Source organism: Danio rerio, chromosome 4 (assembly GCF_049306965.1).
Source record: "Danio rerio strain Tuebingen ecotype United States chromosome 4, GRCz12tu, whole genome shotgun sequence".
Lineage (NCBI taxonomy): Eukaryota > Metazoa > Chordata > Actinopteri > Cypriniformes > Danionidae > Danio > Danio rerio.
The window spans coordinates 54310345-54334280 of NC_133179.1; the positions used below are offsets into that span (position 1 = coordinate 54310345).

Genomic DNA, 23936 nt, shown 5'->3' on the forward strand with positions numbered 1-23936 from the left:
TTTTTTATTTGGGCTCAAGTCTCCTTCATTAACACGGAGGAGGCGGGCTTTATGACTTGTACTGCAGCCAGCCCCCAGGGGGCGATCTAACGGCCGAAACCTTCACTCAAACGTAGGCTTGCGGCACACTTGGTTGTAACACAGTGAAGTTAAACAACGCCTACTATCTGCAGCTCTAGATTACCCCCTAGCGGACACTCCAAGTCATTTGCTCAGGCAGTTATTCAAGAGCAACACATCGTTGTGTAAATCATATTGATTTTAACTCTTCTTTGTATATATTTTTTTAATGATTCCAATTTATTTTACAGTATATTTTAATGATCATATTGATCTTTAAACCCCTACAGAGACACGATGCTTTCATCTGCAGTTACACACGAGAGGATTATCAGTGCAGCGACACAACAGGACAACTCCTGAGCCTCTCAATGCCTGTGCTGTTCTCATCAGAGCAGTCACACATGGGGAATATAACACAAGCTGTGCTAGACTTCATTAAGAAAGATTAGAGTATATATGGGAAAGCAGTCATTTTATTTTCCACAAATCTACATTGAGCTCTGTAAATCTGATTTGACCAAACTGTAAACATATTATTATTATACACACTCCAGTACAGCAGGTGGCGGTATTCAGCTTTACGCAGCTCTCTGATACTCGCCACACAAGAAGAAGAAGAGGAGGAAGAGGATATCCAGGTATGTGTTCTGTCTTCTCTGTGTCAAGTGTTTTACTGCTTCAGGTAAAAATCACTCTAGTAAAATGTACCTCCGCAGGTGCTTTGATAACCCTGCAGCTGTTTGACTCTTCTCTGCTCTGTTTAGAGTGTTTGTGACGGATGTTTTTCACTGAACTCAAGATCTGCCGCTCCGTCAGAAACGAAAGTGAAAGTGTTTAGTTGTTGTATCGCCATTTTAAACAGACATAATCCACCATTTACAACGCAGTACAGCTTTAAATCTTTAATGTCTTGACAAAACCTGTAAGCTTTATGTGAATCTGTATGTAAGATTATATTTTAATCCTGATCTAACAGATGACGCTGTGATTGTTTATTAGTTTACTCTTGATGAGCTTCTGGATTTGAGTGTCTCAGCTGCTGATCTATTCCTGCATTCAGCTGAATTATGAAGGCTGATCAATGACTGGAGATCTGTGATTGTTCATCAGTTTCTTCTAGAGTTTCTGCTGGAGATCAAACTCTTCAGGTCCATCATGGAGGACACACACACACCTGGAGATCTGGATTTTTCAGCAGGATGCAGGTATTAGAATAATAGAGGTAAAGTTAGTTTTATATTCGGATATTCAGACATCCCCCTTAATAATATCATTTCAGAAAAGTATTCATTGCAAATTCTAAATAGTGAAATCATATTAGCAGCCAATGACTATCAAAGTACAACATTGTTCACAGTCAAATAAACAGTGTTAATGTTGTTTTCAAGTCACACTTGTATGCTAATTCCGATCGAATATTCAAAGTAACATGGTAAACAATATATAGACTGCTAAATGAACGAATGTGTGAATATAAAACCAACTTAACCCCTATATTAGAATAGAGGAATTAGCATACAAGTGTGACTTGAAAACAACATTAACACTGTTTATTTGACCGTGAACAATGTTGTACTTTGATAGTCATTTGCTGCTAATATGATTTCACTATTTAGAATTTGCAATGAATACTTTTCTGAAATGATATTATTAAGGGGGATGTCTGAATATCCGAATATAAAACCAACTTTACCTCTATGGTATTAGACCTACACTTGACATTTCATATGATTATTTTCTACAGGATATTATATTTACTCTCTGTTAGTTGTGTTTTTAATCTGTCTGAATATTTAACTCACAGAGACAGAAAGATTTTGTACAATCATCATGAAAGGTATCATGAAGTGCTGTTTAAACAGTGTTTTAATGATGAAATGTTGAATAAATCTGGTGTGTTGACTCCAGTGTGTGCAGTGCTGAACTTTAATCTTCTCTGTTTTAGTTCAGTTCATCAGAAGAGAGCAGAAGCAGAGCCCAGCTGTGTGTCTATGAAGAGTGAACGGTCTATGGGTGAACCATTAAATTTTAAGAGTGGAAACACAGGACCTGCTGTCAGGTAGATCATCTCTTTAATATCTGCAACTGATGAGTATTTTCATAATAAATGAATCAGGTAATTAGTGTTGTAGATCTGTTGGGTTTCAAATGTTAGATGTTGTATCTGAGCTCTGCAGGATAGTGCTTGAAGATCTCCGCTTTACACTTCAGGCCACAATTGATGGTGTTAACAAACCAATCAGCGCTTTATTAATAGTTAGTGAGGTAGAAGGTGGGTTTAGGTTTTGGGTAGGGTTGGGGATCCACAATAAGATCATACTGTATGACTACTAATGAGCAGTTCATATGTTCACATTACACAGATAATAAGCCGGTAGTTAATAGTATGAATTGTGAGCTAAACTAAAGTGTTCCCGATCTCCTGCCATAAAGGGCTTTTCCTGCACACTTTCCCCTGCTGTTTCTGTGCTGTACTGATCAGCCATTCCTCTGATCTGAGTCTGTTTTCACTGAAGCGCAGTCATCATCATGTTGTGTTGGCCTCATAGATGCTGCTGATCAACACATTTGGTTTCTAGAATTGATATTTCTCGAGTTCTTCTGCTCATTCAGTCATGATAGATGATGGTAAATGAACTTGTCTTGCTGTCCTCAAAGTCTGGACTGGAGCTCTGCAGACAAACCCCCAATGAGTGACCTTCTGAAGACTGAGTGATGAGGAGGAGGATAAGGGGAGCTGCTGGAGGCGGGAATAACAGTCAGCTGACACAGTGCAGTTTATACTGCTGCTTTTATAGTCATGTGATGATGATTGACACGCCTGCATGATTAAGCTCCTCCCACACCTACACTGTGGACTTCATTCAGTGATTTGATTATTAGTTTCAGCTCTAATCTGCTCTAATAGTGCTGCATTTCTGTTGGGCTTTCTCTACTAGAAATGAGCCTTGATTTGTGTTTGCTGATATTTTCCACATTCAGACAGTTTCTGTTCAAATATAAAGGAAATTAATTTAAGTGTTTTTGTAAATGAAGAATGATTAATGTCAGGTTTGTGCAGTGTGTGCAGCGCTCAACTTTAATCTTCTCTTGTTTTAGCTCACTTAAGAGAAAGAGAGCAGAAGCAGAGTCCAGCTGTGTGTCTATGAAAAGTGACACATCTATGGATATACCAATGCAGTTTAAGAATGAAAACGCACGACCTGCTGTCAGGTAGATCATCTCTACACACACATGATTACACTGCAGCATTTATATGATCCTGTGTTTCTAGAAGATCAGACATTAACAAGTATTATATTTACAGGAGACTTTAAAACTAAATGTCCACACACTCACATCTGACCATTAGTGAAGTACTGAAGCAGCAATAAGTGACTAAAGTATTAATACTTAAACTGTTAGAGTTAGTAGAGTGAGTTTACAGGCTTTTACAATAGTCAGCAAAGGGTTTGTGATAAAAAGAAAGATTTTAGACAAGATTCTGTGAGACAAACACACCACACAGGGTTCAAGGCTAAGGATTTTTTCCAGTGGCCTGATTGGGTCAGTGGTTCAGATTTGTACTTGCCCTGACAAAATGTTCACTGGCCCCACCCAATAAAGAAAAAAAATAGCTATTTCTTAGTGTCCAAAGCCAAACATAATTGTACACTCACACTTTGTTCAGCATAACTTTTCTTTAAATACAACTAACAATTTAAAAATGATTTGTTTACAATTGATGAAACTAAACTTGAAAAAAATCGACATGTATATTATAAGCAAAAATGTGCACTTTAATTTTGACACCCACAGACATCGTCACCAAACAAATCAGAGCGGTCAGACTTTCTCATACATGGCCTCATTTCAGTTGTCAAATTTTGTAAAAATCTGTCTATTGAATTAATCAATCTATATAAAAATGTGGGCTAGAATTTTGCATTATAGGCTTATATTATAGAGAGAAATAATAGATGAAGCGTTGTTATGCCAAGAATTGCACCCCTGCCGTAAAGTGCACAGCCTCTGAAATGTGCATATATTACCTTAAATTGATTTGAAAATAATAATAATAAAGTTATGACACCTAATGACAGTGACTGAGGTGAGCTCCATGAATGTAACCCTCACAGATGATATGTTTAATTAAATAAATAAATTAGTAGATTTAATTTAAATACACTGATTAGATTAATTAAAGTGAATTGTTTAATGTGTGGTTTAGTTGAAAATGCCTAAGTTTAGAAACAGGCTCATTACATCAGTCTATAGTACAGTCAATATTTAGTATTTTTCATTTATTTGTAAACCTACTTCTAAAATGAAGCCTGTTCTTGCTGATCTGGGACCGTTTCTGTATTACTGTAGTTTGGTTCTGGATTAAATCTGTGTATTGTGTCTCTGCTGGTTCAGAGAAAACACACATGGCTCGTTGGTTCTTTGTGTTGTTGTTGTTCCTGCAGTGTGGATAGAGATGATCAGACTGGAGACCTGCAGCAGGATTCACTCCAACCAGAACATGATGAACTTCAGAGAGTCAAAGAGCAGCACAAAACCAGCATGAAGAACAAGTATGAGAGATTATTTGAGGGAATCAACCATGGAGAGACTCAAACCCTCCTGAACAGGATCTACACACAGCTCTACATCATAGAAGGAGAGAGTGAAGGAGTGAATGAAGAACATGAGGTTTTACAGATGGAGAAAAGAGCCAGAACAAAACCCTCACAACACACTCCAGTCTACTGCAATGACATCTTTAAAGCCTCAGCTGGAGCAGGACATGAGGAGAAGATCAAGAAGGAGAAAGCCCAGATCAAGACTGTTCTCACTAAAGGCATCGCTGGAATCGGGAAAACCGTCTCTGTGCAGAAGTTCATTCTGGACTGGGCCGATGGAAAAGACCATCAGGATGTAGATTTCATGTTTGTGCTTCCATTTCGAGAGCTGAACTTGATCAGAGATCATCAGTACAGTCTTCACAGACTTCTGCTGGACTTTCATCCTGAACTTGAAGATCTGGAGCCCAAGATTTATGAGCAGTGTACAGTTGTGTTCATCTTTGATGGTCTGGATGAAAGCAGAATCACACTCAACTTTTCAGATGAGGAGAAAGTTTGTGCTGTGACTGAATCTTCATCAGTGGCTGTGTTGATGTGGAGCCTCCTGAAAGGAGATCTGCTTCCCTCTGCTCTCATCTGGATCACCTCCAGACCAGCAGCAGCCCATCAGATCCCCTCCAGATACATCAACCGTCTGACAGAAATTCAGGGATTCACTGAGCCTCAGAAGGAGGAATATTTCAGGAAGAGAATCAGCGACGAGCATCAAGCCAGCAGAATCATCTCCCACATCAGAAGAGCAAGAAGCCTCCAGATCATGTGCCACATACCCGTCTTCTGCTGGATCTCCTCCACTGTGCTTCAGAAGCTCCTGGAAGAAGATGTGAGGGCAGAAATCCCTAAAACTCTGACTGAGATGTACATCCACTTCCTGCTGATTCAGATCGACACGAGGAAGCAGAAGTATGAAGAGAGGGATCCAAAGAATTTGCAGGGAGATCCAGAGAAACTGCAGTCCAACAGGGGAGTGATCAACACACTTACAGTGGCTTTCAGACAGCTAAAGTTCAAAGTGAGGAAGCAGAAGTATGAAGAGAGAGATCCAAAGAATCTGCAGTCCAACAGAGGAGTGATCCTCAAACTTGCTGAAGTGGCTTTCAGACAGCTGATGAAGAGCAATGTGATGTTCTATGAGGAGGACCTGATTGAGAGCGGCATAAACGTCACTGACACCTCAGTGTATTCTGGGATCTGCACTGAGATCTTCAAGGAGGAATCTGTGATTCATCAGAGGAAAGTCTACAGCTTCATCCATCTCAGCTTTCAGGAGTTTCTGGCTGCTTTCTTTGTGTTTTACTGCCATTTAACAGAGAACAGAGAACCGCTGAGGGTGATTTATGAGATAGAATATTCAAATAATCAACATCTACAGGCCAGCTCTGAGAAGTCTCTGTATGATCTGCTCAGTTCAGCAGTATATAAAGCTGTCATGAGTAGTAATGGTCATCTGGATCTGTTTCTGCGGTTCCTGCTGGGCGTCTCACTGGAGTCCAATCAGAGACTCTTCCAGGATCTGCTGACACACACAGAGGAGAGCTCAGAGAACATCAGGAGAATCACACAGGACATTAAAGACATGATCAAGAGAGATAACCCTCTCTCAGCTGAAAGATCCATCAATCTGTTCCTCTGTCTGCTGGAGGTGAAAGATCAGACTCTGGCCAGAGAGATTCAGGAGTTTGTGAAATCAGACAAACACTCAGGGCTGAAACTCTCTCCTGCTCACTGCTCAACAATCTCCTACATGATTGAGATGTCAGAGGAGCCGCTGGATGAGTTAGACTTTAATAAATTCAACACATCAGCTGAGGGAAGACGGAGACTGATAGCAGCTGTGAGAAACTGCAGAAGAGCTCTGTGAGTATTCATTGATTGATCACAGAAGACACACATCAGTCTGCACTGAAGACTCAGATCAGTTTAGTGAATCACTGCCCTGCTTTAACAGAAAATCTTTAGCTGGCCATATCGTCCCCCTGTGAGATCGCTGATACACCATATTACTGCATGGAGACACAGCGGCAGTGTTCTGTTTCCTTATTTGCTCATTTATTTCATCATTTCTAAACGTATTTAACAAACTTTTCTTGACTTTTTACTCACACAAACAACATTTGTACTTATTTAATAATCTACTTCATTTGCTTTACAGTTTATCCTGGAAAATAACTCAAATCCCTGTAAATCCCTGTGCTCCTCCAGCTGAATAGGACATTTGTTGATGTGTATTTGCTCAAATCTAACACAGTGTTGCTCTTGGATAATTGTGTTTGTTTTCTGATCAGAGAAAGGAGATGGGGGTTGCAGCCCAACACCACGGTACAACACCATGAGGTAGCTTGACAACAGTGCTCATTTCTTACTGCTGATTTTGTTGCTGTTTGTCCTCTACACAGGCTACAGTGCTGTAATCTCACTGTTCAGTGCTGTGAGAGTTTGTCTTCAGCTCTACAATCCTCACACTGTGTGCTGAGAGAGCTGGACCTGAGTAACAATAACCTGCAGGATTCAGGAGTGAAGCTTCTCTCTGATGGACTGAAGAGTCAACACTGTAAACTGTACATACTGAGGTAAAATAAAAACATTTCCATCAAATAAATGCTGCCACAAATGACTTTTACATTGTGAAATGCTGTAAAGTCTGATGAGGTAATGAGCATATGCTGTGAAGTATTTTATTTCTGTTTATTTATTGTGAATATTTCAAATTTAATGTGAAATCAAATATGAGAAACCCTGTTTATATCAGATATAGTATTGCTCTTTAGTGTCATTTCTGCTGAAATGATCATTGATTGGTGTTCTTTGGTGTTTTTGGGGCGTCTCTATATGAGCTGTGTTTCTGCAGATGTACAGCCCATCACTGAGTCTCTTTATTTACTGATGTTAATGTGTGTAAAGTTATATTCAGTCAGTTTTATATTCATTTCAGGAATATTATTGACTAATATGAAGATGTTGATGTGATTTATTTGCAATACAGTTTGTAAAGTCGTATTTTCTGTCTGTTAATATTATATGAGTCTTGCTTTGTTTAACAAATATGAGGATCTGAATGGATTTGAAATATCAGAAATATAAGAACAGAAATAGCAATAAATAAATCTGTCTGGCCGACTCATTTTGGTCCAGAGATCTTCTCTTTAAAAAGTTTTTGTAATAATGAAATACAAATGTTTGATCTTCCTCCTTGAGATCATTAAAGCAACTCTGAAAAGTTAAAGGAGTCTTTTCCTTTCCCTATGAGGAGAAATCACTCATTATAAGTACTTCAATAATTACAACACACTCACACACAATAATACAGTGTCTTTTACTGACCTCTACACAGACTACAGCGCTGTAAACTCACTGTTCAGTGCTGTGAGAGTTTGTCTTCAGCTCTACAATCCTCAAACTGTGTGCTGAGAGAGCTGGACCTGAGTAACAATGACCTGCAGGATTCAGGAGTGAAGCTTCTCTCTGAAGGACTGAAGAGTCAACACTGTAAACTCGAGACACTGAGGTAAAGGATTCTCCACTCAACAGATACAGTTACATATTGGGTTACCTGATGTGGAGCCCCATTCAGTGGATTGACAAAAGAAGAAACAAAACATTTACAGGGTTGTGATTTCAATCACAAGGAAATCAGTGTATTTTATTGTATTTTATGTAGATTATTTTATCTAATTACCTCTAAAATCTTTATTTATATTTTATATTTTTAATGATTATATTTATAGTTTATCTGTGAATTGGTTTATTGGAGCAGGTTTGACAGGCTCTGATCATTTGCATTTTGCAGGTTCATAAATATATAAAGTCTCGTGGTCCTCTTATCTAAACTCAAATTTAGCAGTTTTCTTACCTTTCAAAATATTCAAGAATATATTAGATGACATTTAATATTCAGTTTTAATAAATAACAATAGTGAATAATTCTAACTGACACAAATTCCAATAGTTTTATCATATTAATAAACTCATAGTTTGTTTTTACATTAGATGAATGACTAAAATCACACTGTTGACATAATCTGTGTTCTTCTTTCTCAGATTGGTCACGTGTAAACTCACTGTTCAGTGCTGTGAGAGTTTATCTTCAGCTCTACAATCCTCAAACTGTGTGCTGAGAGAGCTGGACCTGAGTAACAATGACCTGCAGGATTCAGGAGTGAAGCAGCTTTCTGATGGACTAAAGAGTCAACACTGTAAACTGGACACACTGAGGTAAATGATTCTCCACTCAACAGATACAGTTTCATATTGGGTTACCTGGTGTGGATCCCCATTCAGTGGATTGGCAGAGGAAGAAACAAAACATTTACAGAGTTGTGATTTTAATCATAGCTTTACTAATGAATGTTTGTAAAAATATATTCAAAAGCTTTACTGAGTAAACTGCAAAATGTCCAGACTCAAGACGTTTCTTTCTGTAGATTGTTAGATGGATGGATGGATTATAATTATGTATTGCATTAAACAACTTACTAAAAATTACACAGTCATTTTGATTATTATTATTATTATTTTTTAGATTGGCCATGTGTAATCTCACTGTTAAGTGCTGTAAGAGTTTGTCTTCAGCTCTACAATCCTCAAACTGTATGCTGAGAGAGCTGGACCTGAGTAACAATGACCTGCAGGATTCAGGAGTGAAGCTTCTCTCTGATGGACTGAAGAGTCAACACTGTAAACTGGAGACACTGAGGTAAATGATTCTCCACTCAACAGATACAGTTTCATATTGGGTTACCTGATGTGGAGCCCCATTCAGTGGATTGACAGAAGAAAAAAACAAAACATTTACAGGGTTGTGATTTTAATCATAGCTTTAATAATGAATGTTTATCTATAAATATATTTAATAGCTTTACATAGTCTATTATGAAATGTTGCACTTTCAGAGCTTCTTTTTTTCCAATATACCCAAATGTGACTTAAACTAAAGGAATCAGTTTATTTTAATGATCTTTTAACGAATTACCTCTGAATTATTTATTCATATTTTATATTTTTATATTTATATCTGTTGTGTTCTGGTGAAGTTTAGACATGCTCTGCTGTTTGTTCAGTTTGCAGTTTCTTCTAAACATATAAAAGTCTCACGACACTCTTAATATTATCTAAACCAGTGGTCTACAACCTTTTTCTAACTGCGGACCGGTCAACGTGAATCCACTGTGTACTCATATGGAACTTTATTAGCACATTGCTCCAACATTACAATGCTATTATAACATTAGGAAGTAATAACTTTATTAACACATTGCTCCAACAATATAACATATTATAACATCAGTAACGCTAAATCAATGGGAGCCCTGAGCTTGTTTCTTTGCAACGAGATGGTCCATAGAAGGAAGATTGCTGGAAAAAGCGCGTGCACGTCTAGAACGTGCTGACGTGAGACGTCTGCTTTAGCCAATCAGAACAGTCAGACGCATTCACGTCCGCGTGGTTTATGAGAATAAAAGCCTTTGAATATTTTTCCAGACACATTTAGCTGCTAGAAATGAGTCACATAACGTTTATATGTTCCCTTTAATGCCAACCGTATAAATAATTATCTATAAGATGCTTATGATAAGCCGTTGTTTGTTTACCTTCAAGCTTTGCATGTGCCTGTGAAACAGCCCGTGGGCGCCAGCACACACACATACAGTATCATGTACATCTCGACATGCGAAAGTGTTTCTCAAACTCCTTTAACAGTGAAGACTGGTGATCGTGCAGCAGCTTGGTGAGTGAGGGCGCAGGCTCAGTATCACACAAAATCCGCGCTAATGTTTGAAACACGTCCGATATGCCTCTGTTCACGCGCTGTCCCCACAAATCCAATTTAAATGCAGCTTCTTTATCTGCCAACTTAAAGATAATTAATTCTTGTTCAGCCCGGTACTGATTGATCCACGCACCAGCACCCACCTGGGGGTTGGGGACCACTGATCTAAACCACTACAATAATATGAAGACACACTATAAGCATGTATTCAGCAGTTTACTGAAAGGGACCTGGGGCCTCATGTACGAAGACTTGCGTGGAAATCATACTAAAACATTGTGTACGCACAAAGCTGTAAATGTGCGTACGCAGAAAAAAATTCAGATGTATGAAACACTGCGTACGCCGAATCTCACGCATATTCTTTTGTACATCTGAATGAACGTGAAACTGAGCGCAACATGCACGAGCACAAAACCCCTCCCTGCCTCCTCCCCCGTATGAATATGCTAATGACTCTACTTTGACAAAACCCAACGAAAAAGCAAAGGCAAAAGCAAGCAAGAAGAGAAACTTTGAACAGAATGTGAATTGGAGGTGCTGCTTTCGGAGGTAGACCGGAGAAAAGCGGTGTTATTTGCAAGTTTGTTCTCCGGAATTAACAACAAAAGAAAAAAAATAGAGAGTTTAGCTGATGCGGTTAACACAGTTGGGTCTGAACATCGCACTGAGTGAATTAAAACAAAATAGTGTGATTTATAGGTGTAAAATGTTGCAGTACTCTTAACAGTCTCAGTGGCGCAGCTCATAAGATGCATGTGATCATGTTTTGACACATTCGAGCATGAACTCGGTTCGAATCCAGCGTCTAATGAACTCTTTTTTTTCTTTATTTCCCCGCTACATATCAGATTTTGCCCACTATTTATAACGAGAAAGACAAGTAGGAATCATTAATAAGTTTGTGCATCATATTTTATTTGCACATTTATTGAATGGAAATGTTTCTGATTCACGCATGCAAATTCATCTTCAGATAGTGTCTTTATAGCAATGTGCGTGCGGTAGATCGCTCAGATTACATTGGGAAAACAGGCGACTGCTGCAAATTGTGCTTTAATGTTTAGCTGGTCAACTGTATGGTATGGAAACCTTATATACCTACTAGATGAACCCGTCTCATACAGCTGCCATTGCAAGACTCAGACACTTTGTAAAGAGCAATTTAACACAACTGCCTCTAGGAGTCGCCAATGGAAATAAAACAGACACAAACAAAAAATGTGCGTACGCCAGCCATAAAGCTGGCGTGGAGCTACGCACATTCCCACGTTCAGTTCATCGTTAGTAAATCCAAACGTGAGCGATTCTGAGCGTGAAACCTGGCGTACGCAAAGTTTTTGTGCATACGCAGCGTTGATACATGAGGCCCCTGGTGAACTGATGTATTTACTACACATGCATCTGAAAATAACCCTGATTACTCATTCACATGAAGCAATATATTGACTGAAGATCTTCTGTCAGAAAGGCTGTGTGTGAAGGAGAGTCAGCGCTCATGATTATTGATCAGGTGTTTCTCAGCTGACAGAATAAAAGTCCCCTAATGCTCCATCAGTGTGAATGTGACTGTCAGGCTGGTGAAAGAGACATTAAGAGAGCGGGTTTGTGTTTGTTTTAGTTTATTCACATCATCGTCCACAATATAATATACAAATGAAGATCAGGTCATGTTCTGTTGCTCTTTATACAGTAAAGTTTGATCTACAAGCTGAAGTTTGTGACTGTCAGGGCTGTAGTACTCGTCCAGACTCAAGACGTTTCTTTCTATAGTCTAGGTCTCGATAATATTCAGACATGATCTTGGTCCAGCAATAGCCATTGGTTGAGCGTGTTTGTCAGGAAAACAGGGAACATCACTGTTAAATCCACTGTGAGTCTGGAATGGGCGCTGACACTCTTGTGTGATACGCTTGTCTGCAGCTGCGTCTTATTGCTCCTCCTCCATATGAGTGCCCTGTTCAAGTGCGCATCAGTCACTGTCACTCACTCAGACACATGTGGGACACCGCTCTGTTTCTTAAGACTCCTGGATGACAGACATCTAGAAAAAAAAATGTCTGGACACCTGATTAGGGCTGGGCGATGTGGATTTGATTAGATCAGGTTAGGTTAGATTAGATAAGCTACATTATTGGGGAAAGATAATCTAGTGAAGTGATCAAGTAAATGTAGGCCCAGTCACGACCATTCCCTTTAGATTGTAGATGAATTCATAAGCAAACAAACCTGCAGACATGTGAAGGAGAGATCGGGCCTTTTGCTCATGAGTATAATCTGAGGTTTAGACCCGCTCACACGCTTTGGAGAGGAATGTATGAGTGAAAGAGAAAGCGGATGGCCAATCATGAGCTGCGGCCTCAACACATTACACACATATTAGTTTGAGCACTGGCTAGAAAGTATCTATAGGCTGTATCATATTTGCTTGTCCACAGTTTTAGTAGTTACAGTTTATTACAATGGCTATGACAGTTTTTTCAATACATTTAACAAGTTTGCTAAAAGTTTTGCTAAACGCAGCAACACACCTAAAACACACAATTGGCAAAACAGATAATTTCATGCTCAAAATCACACATTGTAAACTAAACCTCTAAACTTCTTTTTAAAATACAATAATAAACTAACACAATACACCATGTTTAACAAAACACTGTAAACATGTTTCAAAATGAAATTATTGTTCAAAACAGAAACATTTAGTCAATCAGAACACACTGACAATAAAAACAATATCATCAGCTAAAATTACAGAAACTGCATTAGTTTATGTGTCAGCTCTGCCCTTATATTTGAAGACTCTCTACATTTTCATTTCTTTCTTTTACTGCAAAAGTTCAATACAAAAATAAAGAAAAAAATTGCTTTATAAAATTTACAGTTTATGTAAAAAAATACAGACACAGAATTGCTGCAGTACAGAATTTATTTGCAAAAGGACATCACTGCAATATATACAAACAGAAAAAGCATCACAATTATAATAAAAGACAAAATAATTTTCTATTCTGCCTGGTCTTCTGCATTTGCCCGACTTCTTCTCTGGCCCGGCATGGTAATGATGGCCCTTTGGCCTATTATGTTTCTTTTACGGGGACGCCTTTTCGCTAAATCAAAGCCAGCCTCGTCAACATAGATAATTTCATGTGGGACTTGATTGACCTCCAACTTCACGACTCTTTAAAAGTAATTAGACACAGTGTAAATGCTTTACTGTACTGTATAACTAATGTATGTACCAATGAACACCAGGTTTATAGAGTAGTTTACTGCAAAACACACTGTGCATAGTAATCACTGTATTGCATAACCTTACCTGACGTATTGGTGACAGAGTTCTGTAATGTGCTCACTGTTCCTTTCAAAAACCTCATGAGTCCTTTTTTAGAACATACAGTATAATCATGTGATATGAAAAACCACAACACATGAGTGTGCTTTCTAGATGGGAATTATGTTCATATGGGAGCCGGGAGATATGAGAGATGGGAGCATATATATATATATATATATATATATATATATATATATATATATATATATATATATATATATATGACAGCTGATTCCCATCTAGAAAGCACACTCATGTGTTGTGGTTTTTAAAATTACATGATCATACTGTATGTTTAAAAAGAGGACTCTTCTTGAAAGGAACAGTGAGCACATTACAAATTGAAACACAAATATATTCCCTGTGTGTGTGTGTGTATATATATATATATATATATATATATATATATATATATATATATATATATATATATATATATATACATACATATATATATATACACACAGGGAATATATTTGTGTTTCAATTGACAATATGAACAGCTGTTCACTTTGGCTTTAGCCTATATAGGTTCTGTTTAGAACATGGTGTTATCTGTTTTGACATACTGTGTTAAAGCATTTGTAAATTTGACTGTAAAATTACATTGTTTTGGTTTTGGTTGAATTTGTGTTTAAAAGAATTTCAAGCATTTTAAATTGGTGTTAACTGGATGCATTTTGTGTCAAAGCTACAAGAAATGTGTTAATTGTATAGCCCACGAAGACAGATGTTGTGCTAACCGTGTTAAGAGTTTAGGAAACTTGTTAAATGTATTGAAAAAAGTGTCATAGCCATTGCAAAAAACTGTAATAAATGCGTCTTGATGATGCTTTGATGTAGGCCTGGACGAGAGTGTGAAGCTGCATTGAGTTTGTGCTGGGCATCCTCCAAGATAAGCTGCTCAGCATCTGTCTGTTGCTCTGTCCTGCCTTGGTGTTTTGGTCATTCAGAGGAGTTCACCAGTGTTTCTTTCTTCTCCAGTTATTCCTCTTCAGAGATCGTGTGTGTGTGTGTGTGTGTGTGTGTGTGTGTGTGTGTGTTACAAACCCCTGATGTTAATCTAGGGGATGGTGGGGTTTGACATTAATTTAATTAATTTATATTTATACAAACAGTGAATGAGTGCAAAGGACAACCAAAGCAATGCCAAAAATATGTGCTTTTATTTACAATTCCCAAAAGTGAACAACACATTGAATTAATCAAAATAAAGAAAAAGTAAGTAAGGCAAAAATATACTATTTACAATATGAGACAAATAAAGACGGGAAAAAACAAGAGAGCTGGCAGAAGGGACGCGGGCGATGCTAAAGAAATGAAAAGAACAGAACCCGAACTAAATCTAACTCCCAAGAAGCATCTAGTTAACTAGCTATGTGAAAACAATATAATTAGCACGCAAAGATACTTCCGAGTCCCAACTATCTACTCTATCTATCTATCCAAAAAGTACAAGGAGTGGCGCTCGCCCCTAACCTAATGCACTAAACAGCAGAGTAGTCCTATGTGTTGCAAAATGTATGTCACGTGACCTTCTTACCTGTCCGCTTCGTCCAAGCCTCGTAAACAACGTAAACTGAGAATGATATATGAATAACAGACGGATAACGTGCACACAGAAACGAGCAACAACAAAATACACAGTTAGACAGGGTTTTAAATACGGAACGCAATAAATACGGAAACAAGCGACAAAAGCAGAGAAAGAGAAAAAGGCAAGGGAGAGAAATCAAGGCACTACTAGCGAGTGGTCTGGCCCGCACTTTTATGACGGGTGGTCTTGACGTAACCAGGGAGGAATGACTGACAGCTGAATGGACCAATGAAAGGAACCTGAGAATAATGAAAACAGATATGGGTGAACGGAGAGAGAGAGAGAGAGAGAGAGAGAGGAAAAAACAGAGCAACAGGGCACAAATAACACAAATACATAACAGTGTGTGTGTGTGTGTGTGTGTGTGTGTGTGTGTGTGTGTGTGCAGACTGGCAGTGGCATGTGGGCTTATCTCATGACAGATCTGAGGGGAGAGACGAGATTATCAGACATCAGGATATCTTTAAAGGCGATTATTAATTAGAGATGGGAAGTAACGAAGTACAAATACTTGGTGATTGTACTTTTTCTGGTCTCAGTACTTTTCTCCACTACTTATTTTTTGACAACTTTTACTTCTTACATTTTTACAGAAATATCTGTACTTTCTACTGCTTAAATTTATATATCGGGCTTGTTACTTTGGTTTTCATATGTTGGGAGCTGTGATCTAGATTATTTCTTGTCTTGAGCCATTTGAGTGCCTTTTCGATTCAGTCGATTTATTTTTATCATTGGTGCTTTTTCAATCAAGGATACTATGCGCCATATGTAGGCTAGTTTATGAAGATTACTATGAGAAAGGCACGGATGACTTTTCAAATGAGACAGAGGTAGACAGCGAATTTAACATGACTGATGCTGTCCTGATTACATGGTAATGAGGCCCATTTTGCTTAATCAGATCGCAGGTGAACGAGAGAGACATTCCAGTTCAAATAGGAAATTTAAATGCTTAAGGTGGAATCTTTTGTCCACTTCTGACTATATTGCACTGGATTTCTCTGGTCTTTCGATCTAATACAGCAAACAAAGTGCTATTATGTAAAGATTTGTACATTCAGTTCTAAAACAATCAAATAATGTATGAAAATTATATGCATTATATGCAAATTATACGCTACAGCCTAATGAACAACAAAGTTGTCCAGCTAAGGTTTTATGCAGCAGATGCCCTTCCAGCCACAACCCAGTACTGGGAAACACCCATACACTCTCCCATTCACACATGCACTTATTCACTAGGGCCAATTTAGGTTATCTATTCACCTATACAGCATGATTTGGACTGTGGGGGACACCGGTTATTTACCTACCTAGTGAAACTTACTTGAGTACAAAAGCGTAGTCAGTACTTCAACTTTTACCAGAGTCATTTTAAACATGAGTGTCTGTACTTCTACTTGAGTAAAGGATGTGTGTACTTTTGCCATCTCTGTTATTAATAAATATTGTCTGACATCAACCAGCCCTACACCTGATTAGACGTTTCAGACCTCTGCAACATTTCATTCACTCATTCAGAAGGAGGTCATATTAAGATGCTACATTATTTGTGTGAGTGTGTTTGCTGATGTGTGGGCTTGATCAATAAGGAGAGCTAATCAGGATGTGTGTGGTCATCACTGCTGTTGACATGAGCAGAAACAGCAGTCAGCATCTTCACAACACAAAGAGATGTGTGATTGTCCGACTGTGTGATGTGGACTATTGCTGTGTTTGTAGATTGTCTGGCTGTATGGTGACAGAGGAAGGCTGTGGTTTTCTGTCTTCAGCTCTGACTTCAAACCCCTCACTCCTGAGAGACCTGGATCTGAGCTACAATCATCCAGGAGATTCAGGAGTCAAGCTGCTCTCTGAACAACTGGAGGATCCAAACTACACACTGGACAAACTCAAGTATGTGGAGCAGCACTGGCCTTGTGCTTTTACACTGAATGGCTTTAAAAAGACACTAGAAAGCTCTTTTGTGATCAGCTTCAGTTTTCTGTGAGGGTTATGGGGTGAGGACAGACAGAAGATACAGCTTGTAGAGTATTCCAGTCATGTCTATGAAGAGCAAATCATTGAGTGTGAAATGAATCTCCTCTGTAAATGTTGGAGTGTATTGGCTCAGTTACAGTGACATTAAGCGGGACACACTGTACAGTTTCAGCATTTGAGCTGAGCAGAGAAACTTCTTCCTCCATTTCTGCTGTAGAATCCTACAATATCAGGTCAGGAATAGGGTTGGGGATTGAAGATGGATTCAGATTCTGGAATCAGACACTTGGATTAATGTTCAGACTCTTGTTCTAAAATCAACATCTGGATTCCTCTTCTCTGTGCACACATGTGTATTTTTCACTTGCTAATCTGTCAGGAACTTGGGCGCTGGCGAGCAGCTTTAATAATCTGAACATAGTTTAGAGATGGACTGCAACATGTGCTCAAAGGCTGCATGTGCTGAAGAACGATGGCAAAGCTAAGTGTGATCACTGTAATAAATGAATGTTGCAGCAGGGTGTCTTCATCAACATGAACAGTATCTGCGCTCGCTTCACCAACAGCAGAGGAACAGAACGCACTGTGTTACATTCATTGTGCATCCCGGCTCAACCAACAAGTGTTGTGTGTTTTAGCTGAAGAGTTTGGAGCCTGTAGCTGAGTGGCTCAGTGCTAGCTTTAGCTTATTAGCTGAGGGGGAAACTAAACAGCTCATTCTCTCCATCTGTGTGTGTTTACAGTCTGGATCATGGAGGACACACGAGGATTACAGCAGGACCACGCAAATGTAGGACTACACACACAGATACACACACACATGCACACATACTCACACACATACACGCGCACACACACACACACACTTACACACGGACACACACACACACGAGGATTACAGCAGGACTGCGCAAATGTAGGAACACACACACACACACATGCACACACACACACGAGGATTACAGCAGGACTGCACAAATGTAGGACCACACACACACACACACACACACACAAACATATGCGCGCACACACACACACTCTCTCCCTCAATCACACACATGCACACACACACACACACACACATACATACTCTCACTTACACACAAACATACACACACACTCTCTCTCACACACACACACACAAACACACACACTCTGTCTCTCTCACACGCATACACACACATGAATGCACACACTCTCTCACTCACACACACACACACACTCTCTCTCCCTCTCTCAATCACACACGCACTCACACACACACTCTCTCTCTCCCTCTCTTAATCACACACACAAACACACATACACACACACACATACACGCAAGCATGCACGCGCACACACACACACACAAACATACTCTCTCACACACACACAACACACACGCACGCACGCACACACTCTCTCTCTCTGTCTCTCTCACACACACGCACGCACACACTCTCTCTGTCTCTCTCACACACACGCACACTCACACACATCTGTGGTTATAAATGTGTGTGTTCTTGTGTTTAGATGTCTGTTTCCTTACTCTGGATCCAAACACAGCAGACACTCAACTCATTCTGTCTGAGGAGAACAGAGAGGTGAAGAGTGTGAGAAAGAATCAGCCGTATCCTGATCATCCAGACAGATTTGATTATTGGCCTCAGGTGTTGTGCAGAGAGAGTGTGTGTGGACGCTGTTACTGGGAGATTGACTGGAGTGGAGATCATGATGTGTGTATATCAGTGTCATATAAGAGCATCAGGAGGAAGGGAGGTGTTGAGTGTTGGTTTGGAAATAATGCTCAGTCCTGGAGTTTGATCTGTGATTCCTCCAGTTTCTCATTCAGTCACAATAACACACGCACTAAGCTCTCAGTGAAGCCGCTCAGCAGGAGAATAGGAGTGTTTGTGGATCAAAGTACAGGAACTCTGAGCTTCTACAACATCTATAGAGACACAATGAGCCTCATCCACTCAGTCCAGACCACATTCACTGAGCCGCTCTGCCCTGGGTTTACTGTTTGGTCTGGATCATCAGTGAAACTGAGCTGAAGACTGACAAGAGATTTACCCAGAATCCACTGCAGGAGCAGTCAGCAGCAGTGTGTGTGCGTGCGTGTGTGTGTGTGTGTGTGTGTGTGCGCGTGTGTGTGTGCGTGTGTGTGTGTGTGTCTGTCGTAACTGCCGTCGTGAACGCAGAAGGAGCCCAATGTGAAACAATTCAAGTGATGTGCCTAATTGCAACGCTGAAAACTGCGGTTAAGGACGCCATAAGAAGCGGCAAAATTTACACCCGCGGACGAAACGCTTTTCCTAAAAGAAATCACACAGCCGCTAACTTAACACACTTTGAACAATATACCCGTCAGCTCTCTGAACAGGAATGGATGTGTTTTCAGGCACAAGAAAAGGAGTTCAGAGAAACTCTGGACGTGAAATTAATGAGCGATAAACAAGTCATACTCTTTAACCGGTAAAGACCCGCGTCATTGGACAAAATTAATATCCATCCTCTGTGGAGTATATTATAAGAACGGAACTTACACAATAGTGCACAGAGACGGACGGCCACTGGGCCTGCCTTTGTTGAAATATACAGCGAGAATTCTGAGAAAATTCCCTCTCTGTGGAGCATTCCCATTCGGATTTAAACAGCACAAACTCACTGAATTGATAGATCACCAGTTGCGCCACATACGGAAAACTATTCAACCAGCGCTCAACAGAGCGACAAAATCCAGCAGAGCGAGAGAGTCAACTGAGGTGAGCCAAAATGAGCTCGTCTATCTCTGGAAACATCGTAGAGGTAAAGCCATTGACATCATCTTAAATAATAGTACTCACCCGATTCCTCCTTCTGCCATAAGTGATGTGTCTAAGGTATATGAATACTATGTTAAGAAGTGTGGACCGAGGCAGCAACATCACCAGCGCGACAGCCCCCCATGGTGTGGCATCCTTGGCCCGGTTGATATCAACACACAGCCCAGAACTTCCAACTTCACCACAAATGAAATCACAGAAGTGCTTCTCAGCCTTCCCAACAACAAGGCTTGTGGAGCTGACGGGGTAACTTATGAAGTGCTTAAAGCGACAAAACACTTTACAGCAACGACGTTAACACAGATTTTCAATGTCTGCTTAATCAATGGAAAAGTTCCTGATTTGTGGAAAGGAGCCATCATCCACAGGATTCCCAAGAAAGACATCATTCCGTAAGACCCCTCCACCTGGAGGGATATATCACTGCTGCCCTCCATTTACAAGGTATTTATGAAATGCATTTTAAATCGTATTCTGCCTTGTGGATTCTGGTATACTATCAACAAAGCAAAAAGCATATATAGAGAGGCAAGGAATGAACGAACATGTTTTCTGTTTGAAGACTGCTATTGATGACTTTAAACACGAGTCCTCCCGCTTTTTTTGCTGTGTTTCTTGACTTTCGGGATGCTTTTGGGTCTTTACCTCATAGTGAAATGATTCGTTCTCTTGAAGAGATAAAACTGCCAGAGCAGTACAGACTGATAATTAAGGATGTATATGAGAAATCTTTTATACAAGTAATGTGCGGACAGCAATTGACAAAACCCATAAAGCTTGCAGTTGGAATTAAAACAGGCTGTCCTTGGAGCGCAGTGAATTTTATTCTGGCATTAAACCAATGGCTGAAATGGATCTGCCTCCTCGCCCCGCCCGATGTAATATCTCCGAATCCCGTCCAAGCCTACGCAGATGACGTCGTCTTAGTGTCAAGAGAGGAAAATGTCATTACCAATATGTTGTCAGACACTGACCGCTTTTTGCAGTGGTCTGGACTCGAGGTGAAGAACAGCAAGTGTGCAGTGTTTTATGAACGCCGATCCGGCGGCAACAGGTGGTACAGAGCCAAATATGACCATCCTCCTGTGTTCACAATCTCAGGAAATGCGATCAGAGTTTATGCCAGACATGAGACTTATAGTTAACTTGGACATAAATTTAAGGTAGCTGGAGAATGGCAAGAACAACTGAATGAAATCTGCAATGAGTATTTTTGCAGACTGGACAAAATAGATCGCTGTCCCTTACCATCCTGTCTAAAACTCCAAGCAGTTCGTGAGATCGCTCTCTCCAAAATACAATATCTGTTTGCTAACGTACACATCTCAAAGAAAGCTTTAAAGCAAATGAATGATAAGGCTGTGCAGCTGGCACGAAAATGGTTATGTCTTAATACACACACGACAAGAAGTATTTTATTCACTAATAAAACAGAGGGCGGACTCGGGTTTCCCAATATCGAGTGGATCTACACAGCTACTAGGATAAACCATCTATTGCACATGTTGAACAGCGATGACCCGACAGTACAAAGGCTAGCCCGGAGCTCACTCCTTCTGGATCTGGGTAAACGCAAGGTGCCATATGCAGCTGAAGGAGAACCAAGTTTCTTAGGATTCAGAAAGAAACTTAATGGTAGGCTGGATACAGCGTCTGTGGGATTTGGAGTGCGCTCAGACTGGCCGGACCTGAATGACTTGTGCAGCAGCAATAACATACAGCTGAGCTGGAGGAACACGAGCGGACAGCAGGTGAAAGTCAGCGATGAGGCGATCATGGACATTGATAACACATCTGCTGAAGCAACTTTAGATAATGGTGGAGAAAAGAAGGAGTTGAAGGGCAGGACGTGCAGGTATGAGATTCTCCAGCACTTTTATACACAGCAGCGCAGTTACTGGACTCATCTGCGGCTGCAGGGCAAACTGGCCTGCCTGCAGAGCGCGGATCACACAGTCTCACACATTGCGCTACACAACCCCGCTATTGACCACACTATTCTTAAGTTTGTCATTAGAGCTCGTTTACAAACACTTCCTACAAAGTTTAATCTGTCCGTGTGGTACCCGAAACACCATGAACCTATTTGCTTATTACATAGCGATAGAACGGTGGAATCAACAGCACACATAATGAACGGCTGCCCCGCGTTCAGAGGCATGTACATCACACGTCACGATCGCATTGTGAACATCACAGCTAAAGAGGTGGACAGAGTCAGTGTGCACAGTGCACTATACACTAACAAGACTGTACGAATGAACTGGTTTCCATCATTGAGCAGTAATGCACATGTTCTGAGTGCCGTCATTAGAGATTTTCCAAACACTCGTGATGTTGTTGTGGATGAAGTACTGAAAAACATTCTGATTATGGAAGTAGGCTGTTGTTTTGACTCATACATGGATCTGTGCTATTCAGAAAAAATGCTGAAATATAAACCATTTGTGAATGCTCTGAAAGTGTGTGGCTACAACACAAAGTTGGTGGTTTTAATTTACGGTAGCCTTGGGCATGTTCATAAACTGTGTGTGAGAGGACTACAAATTGCCGGACTCAGTAAAAAAACTCTAAACAAATTGCAAAGTATTGTTCTGTATCTGCAATAATAGGCAGTCTTCATGTGTGGAGAAGACGATGCCATCTCTATCCTTAATCCATTTACTTAATACTGCACGTAGAATGGATTGAGTGTCTAATAGTGCCACGCAAAAGATTATCAATGGTTGCATGCTGCTTTTATTGTGAAACATTATGGGCTCCTTACGATTATTTGGATGCTGAATTGTTTTAATAGTATTAGTCATTCCAAATAAAATTAATCAAATGTGTTTGTGTGTGTGTTTGTGTGTGTGTTTGTGTGTGTGTGTGTGTTTCTCAGTCTTCATCAGTGTCATCATTGATGTTTATGAAGTGTCCTCCAGGATGCTGCTGTGTTCAGATCAGGTCATTCTTGTCTACAGATTGATCTTCTTCATTGTTTCTCTGTTGTTTGAGCACAAATAATAAAAGTCAATGTCAAATCCACTGCTGATATTAGAATGTGATGATGAACATGGAAATGTCTGAATCCTGTCTGAATCTCTGTCAAATCTTGAATCAACTGTAGAGAAATCCAGCAGCTCAATGAATAAAGGAGAAATGAAGTGTGACGTTTGTTTCTGCTCTTCTGATCTTCTTCTTCTTCATGATTTGACTTGAACTGAACAATAAAAACACATTTATTCCAGTATTTATTGATCTGTTCATGTTAGTTGATGACAGTAAAGTTGTTCTCTGTTAGTTCTTGTTGACTCTCAGTGCATTAACTGATGTTCACCAGCACAACTGTGCATTAATAATGCTTAATAAAGCGAATAAATCAAGCTCAGTAATGTCTGTGTCCAGTAATAAGCCAGTAACTCTTGACTAGATGAGGAGTTTTCAGTGTTGGATTGACTAAAGTAGGAAAACACACAGTTTAGCTGAAGCTTTCCTGCTGCGCTCAGAGAAATAAAGGCTTCTGCTCCATCAAGACCAACACAGAGACACTGAGGAGGAGCTTCTGAACACAGACCAGACGCTCTCTCAATCACAACACACACACACACACACACACACACACACACACACACACACACACACACACACACACACACACACACACACACACACACACACACACACACACACACACACACACACATACATTCAGCACGTCTGTGGACACATCTGCACATTCAGCCACAGTCACAAACACACACACACACACACACACACACACACAAAATAG

At 39.9% G+C, this 23936-nt stretch overlaps 2 protein-coding genes across 8 annotated transcripts in view; one reads left to right on the forward strand and one right to left on the reverse strand.

Annotated features, from left to right (window-relative positions):
• The window catches only part of LOC103910797 (uncharacterized), a 1018570-nt gene that overhangs the window by 102962 nt on the left and 891672 nt on the right, over positions 1–23936 (reverse strand). The gene's annotated exons all lie outside the window — the stretch shown is intronic.
• Positions 668–23395, forward strand: LOC137491183 (protein NLRC3-like). 3 transcript variants are annotated; one of them, XM_073948105.1, is made up of 13 exons: positions 668–701; positions 1174–1268; positions 2009–2122; positions 3163–3276; positions 4512–6527; positions 7067–7240; positions 8002–8175; positions 8709–8882; positions 9190–9363; positions 17097–17270; positions 18098–18144; positions 18870–18940; positions 23046–23395. In XM_073948105.1, the coding sequence occupies exons 2-13, from the start codon at positions 1219–1221 to the stop codon at positions 23130–23132; spliced, it is 3369 nt and encodes a 1122-aa protein (XP_073804206.1). In that variant the 5' UTR covers positions 668–701; positions 1174–1218; the 3' UTR covers positions 23133–23395. The 3 variants fall into 3 exon arrangements, with proteins under 3 accessions (XP_073804206.1, XP_073804205.1, XP_073804207.1); XM_073948104.1 differs by having other exon boundaries at positions 670–701; positions 18870–23316; XM_073948106.1 differs by lacking the exons at positions 8709–8882; positions 18098–18144; positions 18870–18940; positions 23046–23395 and having other exon boundaries at positions 670–701; positions 1063–1268; positions 17097–18079.

Bases quoted from the DNA above. Each gene is read 5' to 3' on its own strand.
- LOC137491183 (XM_073948104.1), top strand. From the start codon at position 1,219: ATGGAGGACACACACACACCTGGAGATCTGGATTTTTCAGCAGGATGC. The intron at 8,176-8,708 runs GTAAAGGATTCT...CTTCTTTCTCAG, and splicing joins TGTAAACTCGAGACACTGAG to ATTGGTCACGTGTAAACTCA. The intron at 18,145-18,869 runs GTAGGACTACAC...TCTTGTGTTTAG, and splicing joins TACAGCAGGACCACGCAAAT to ATGTCTGTTTCCTTACTCTG.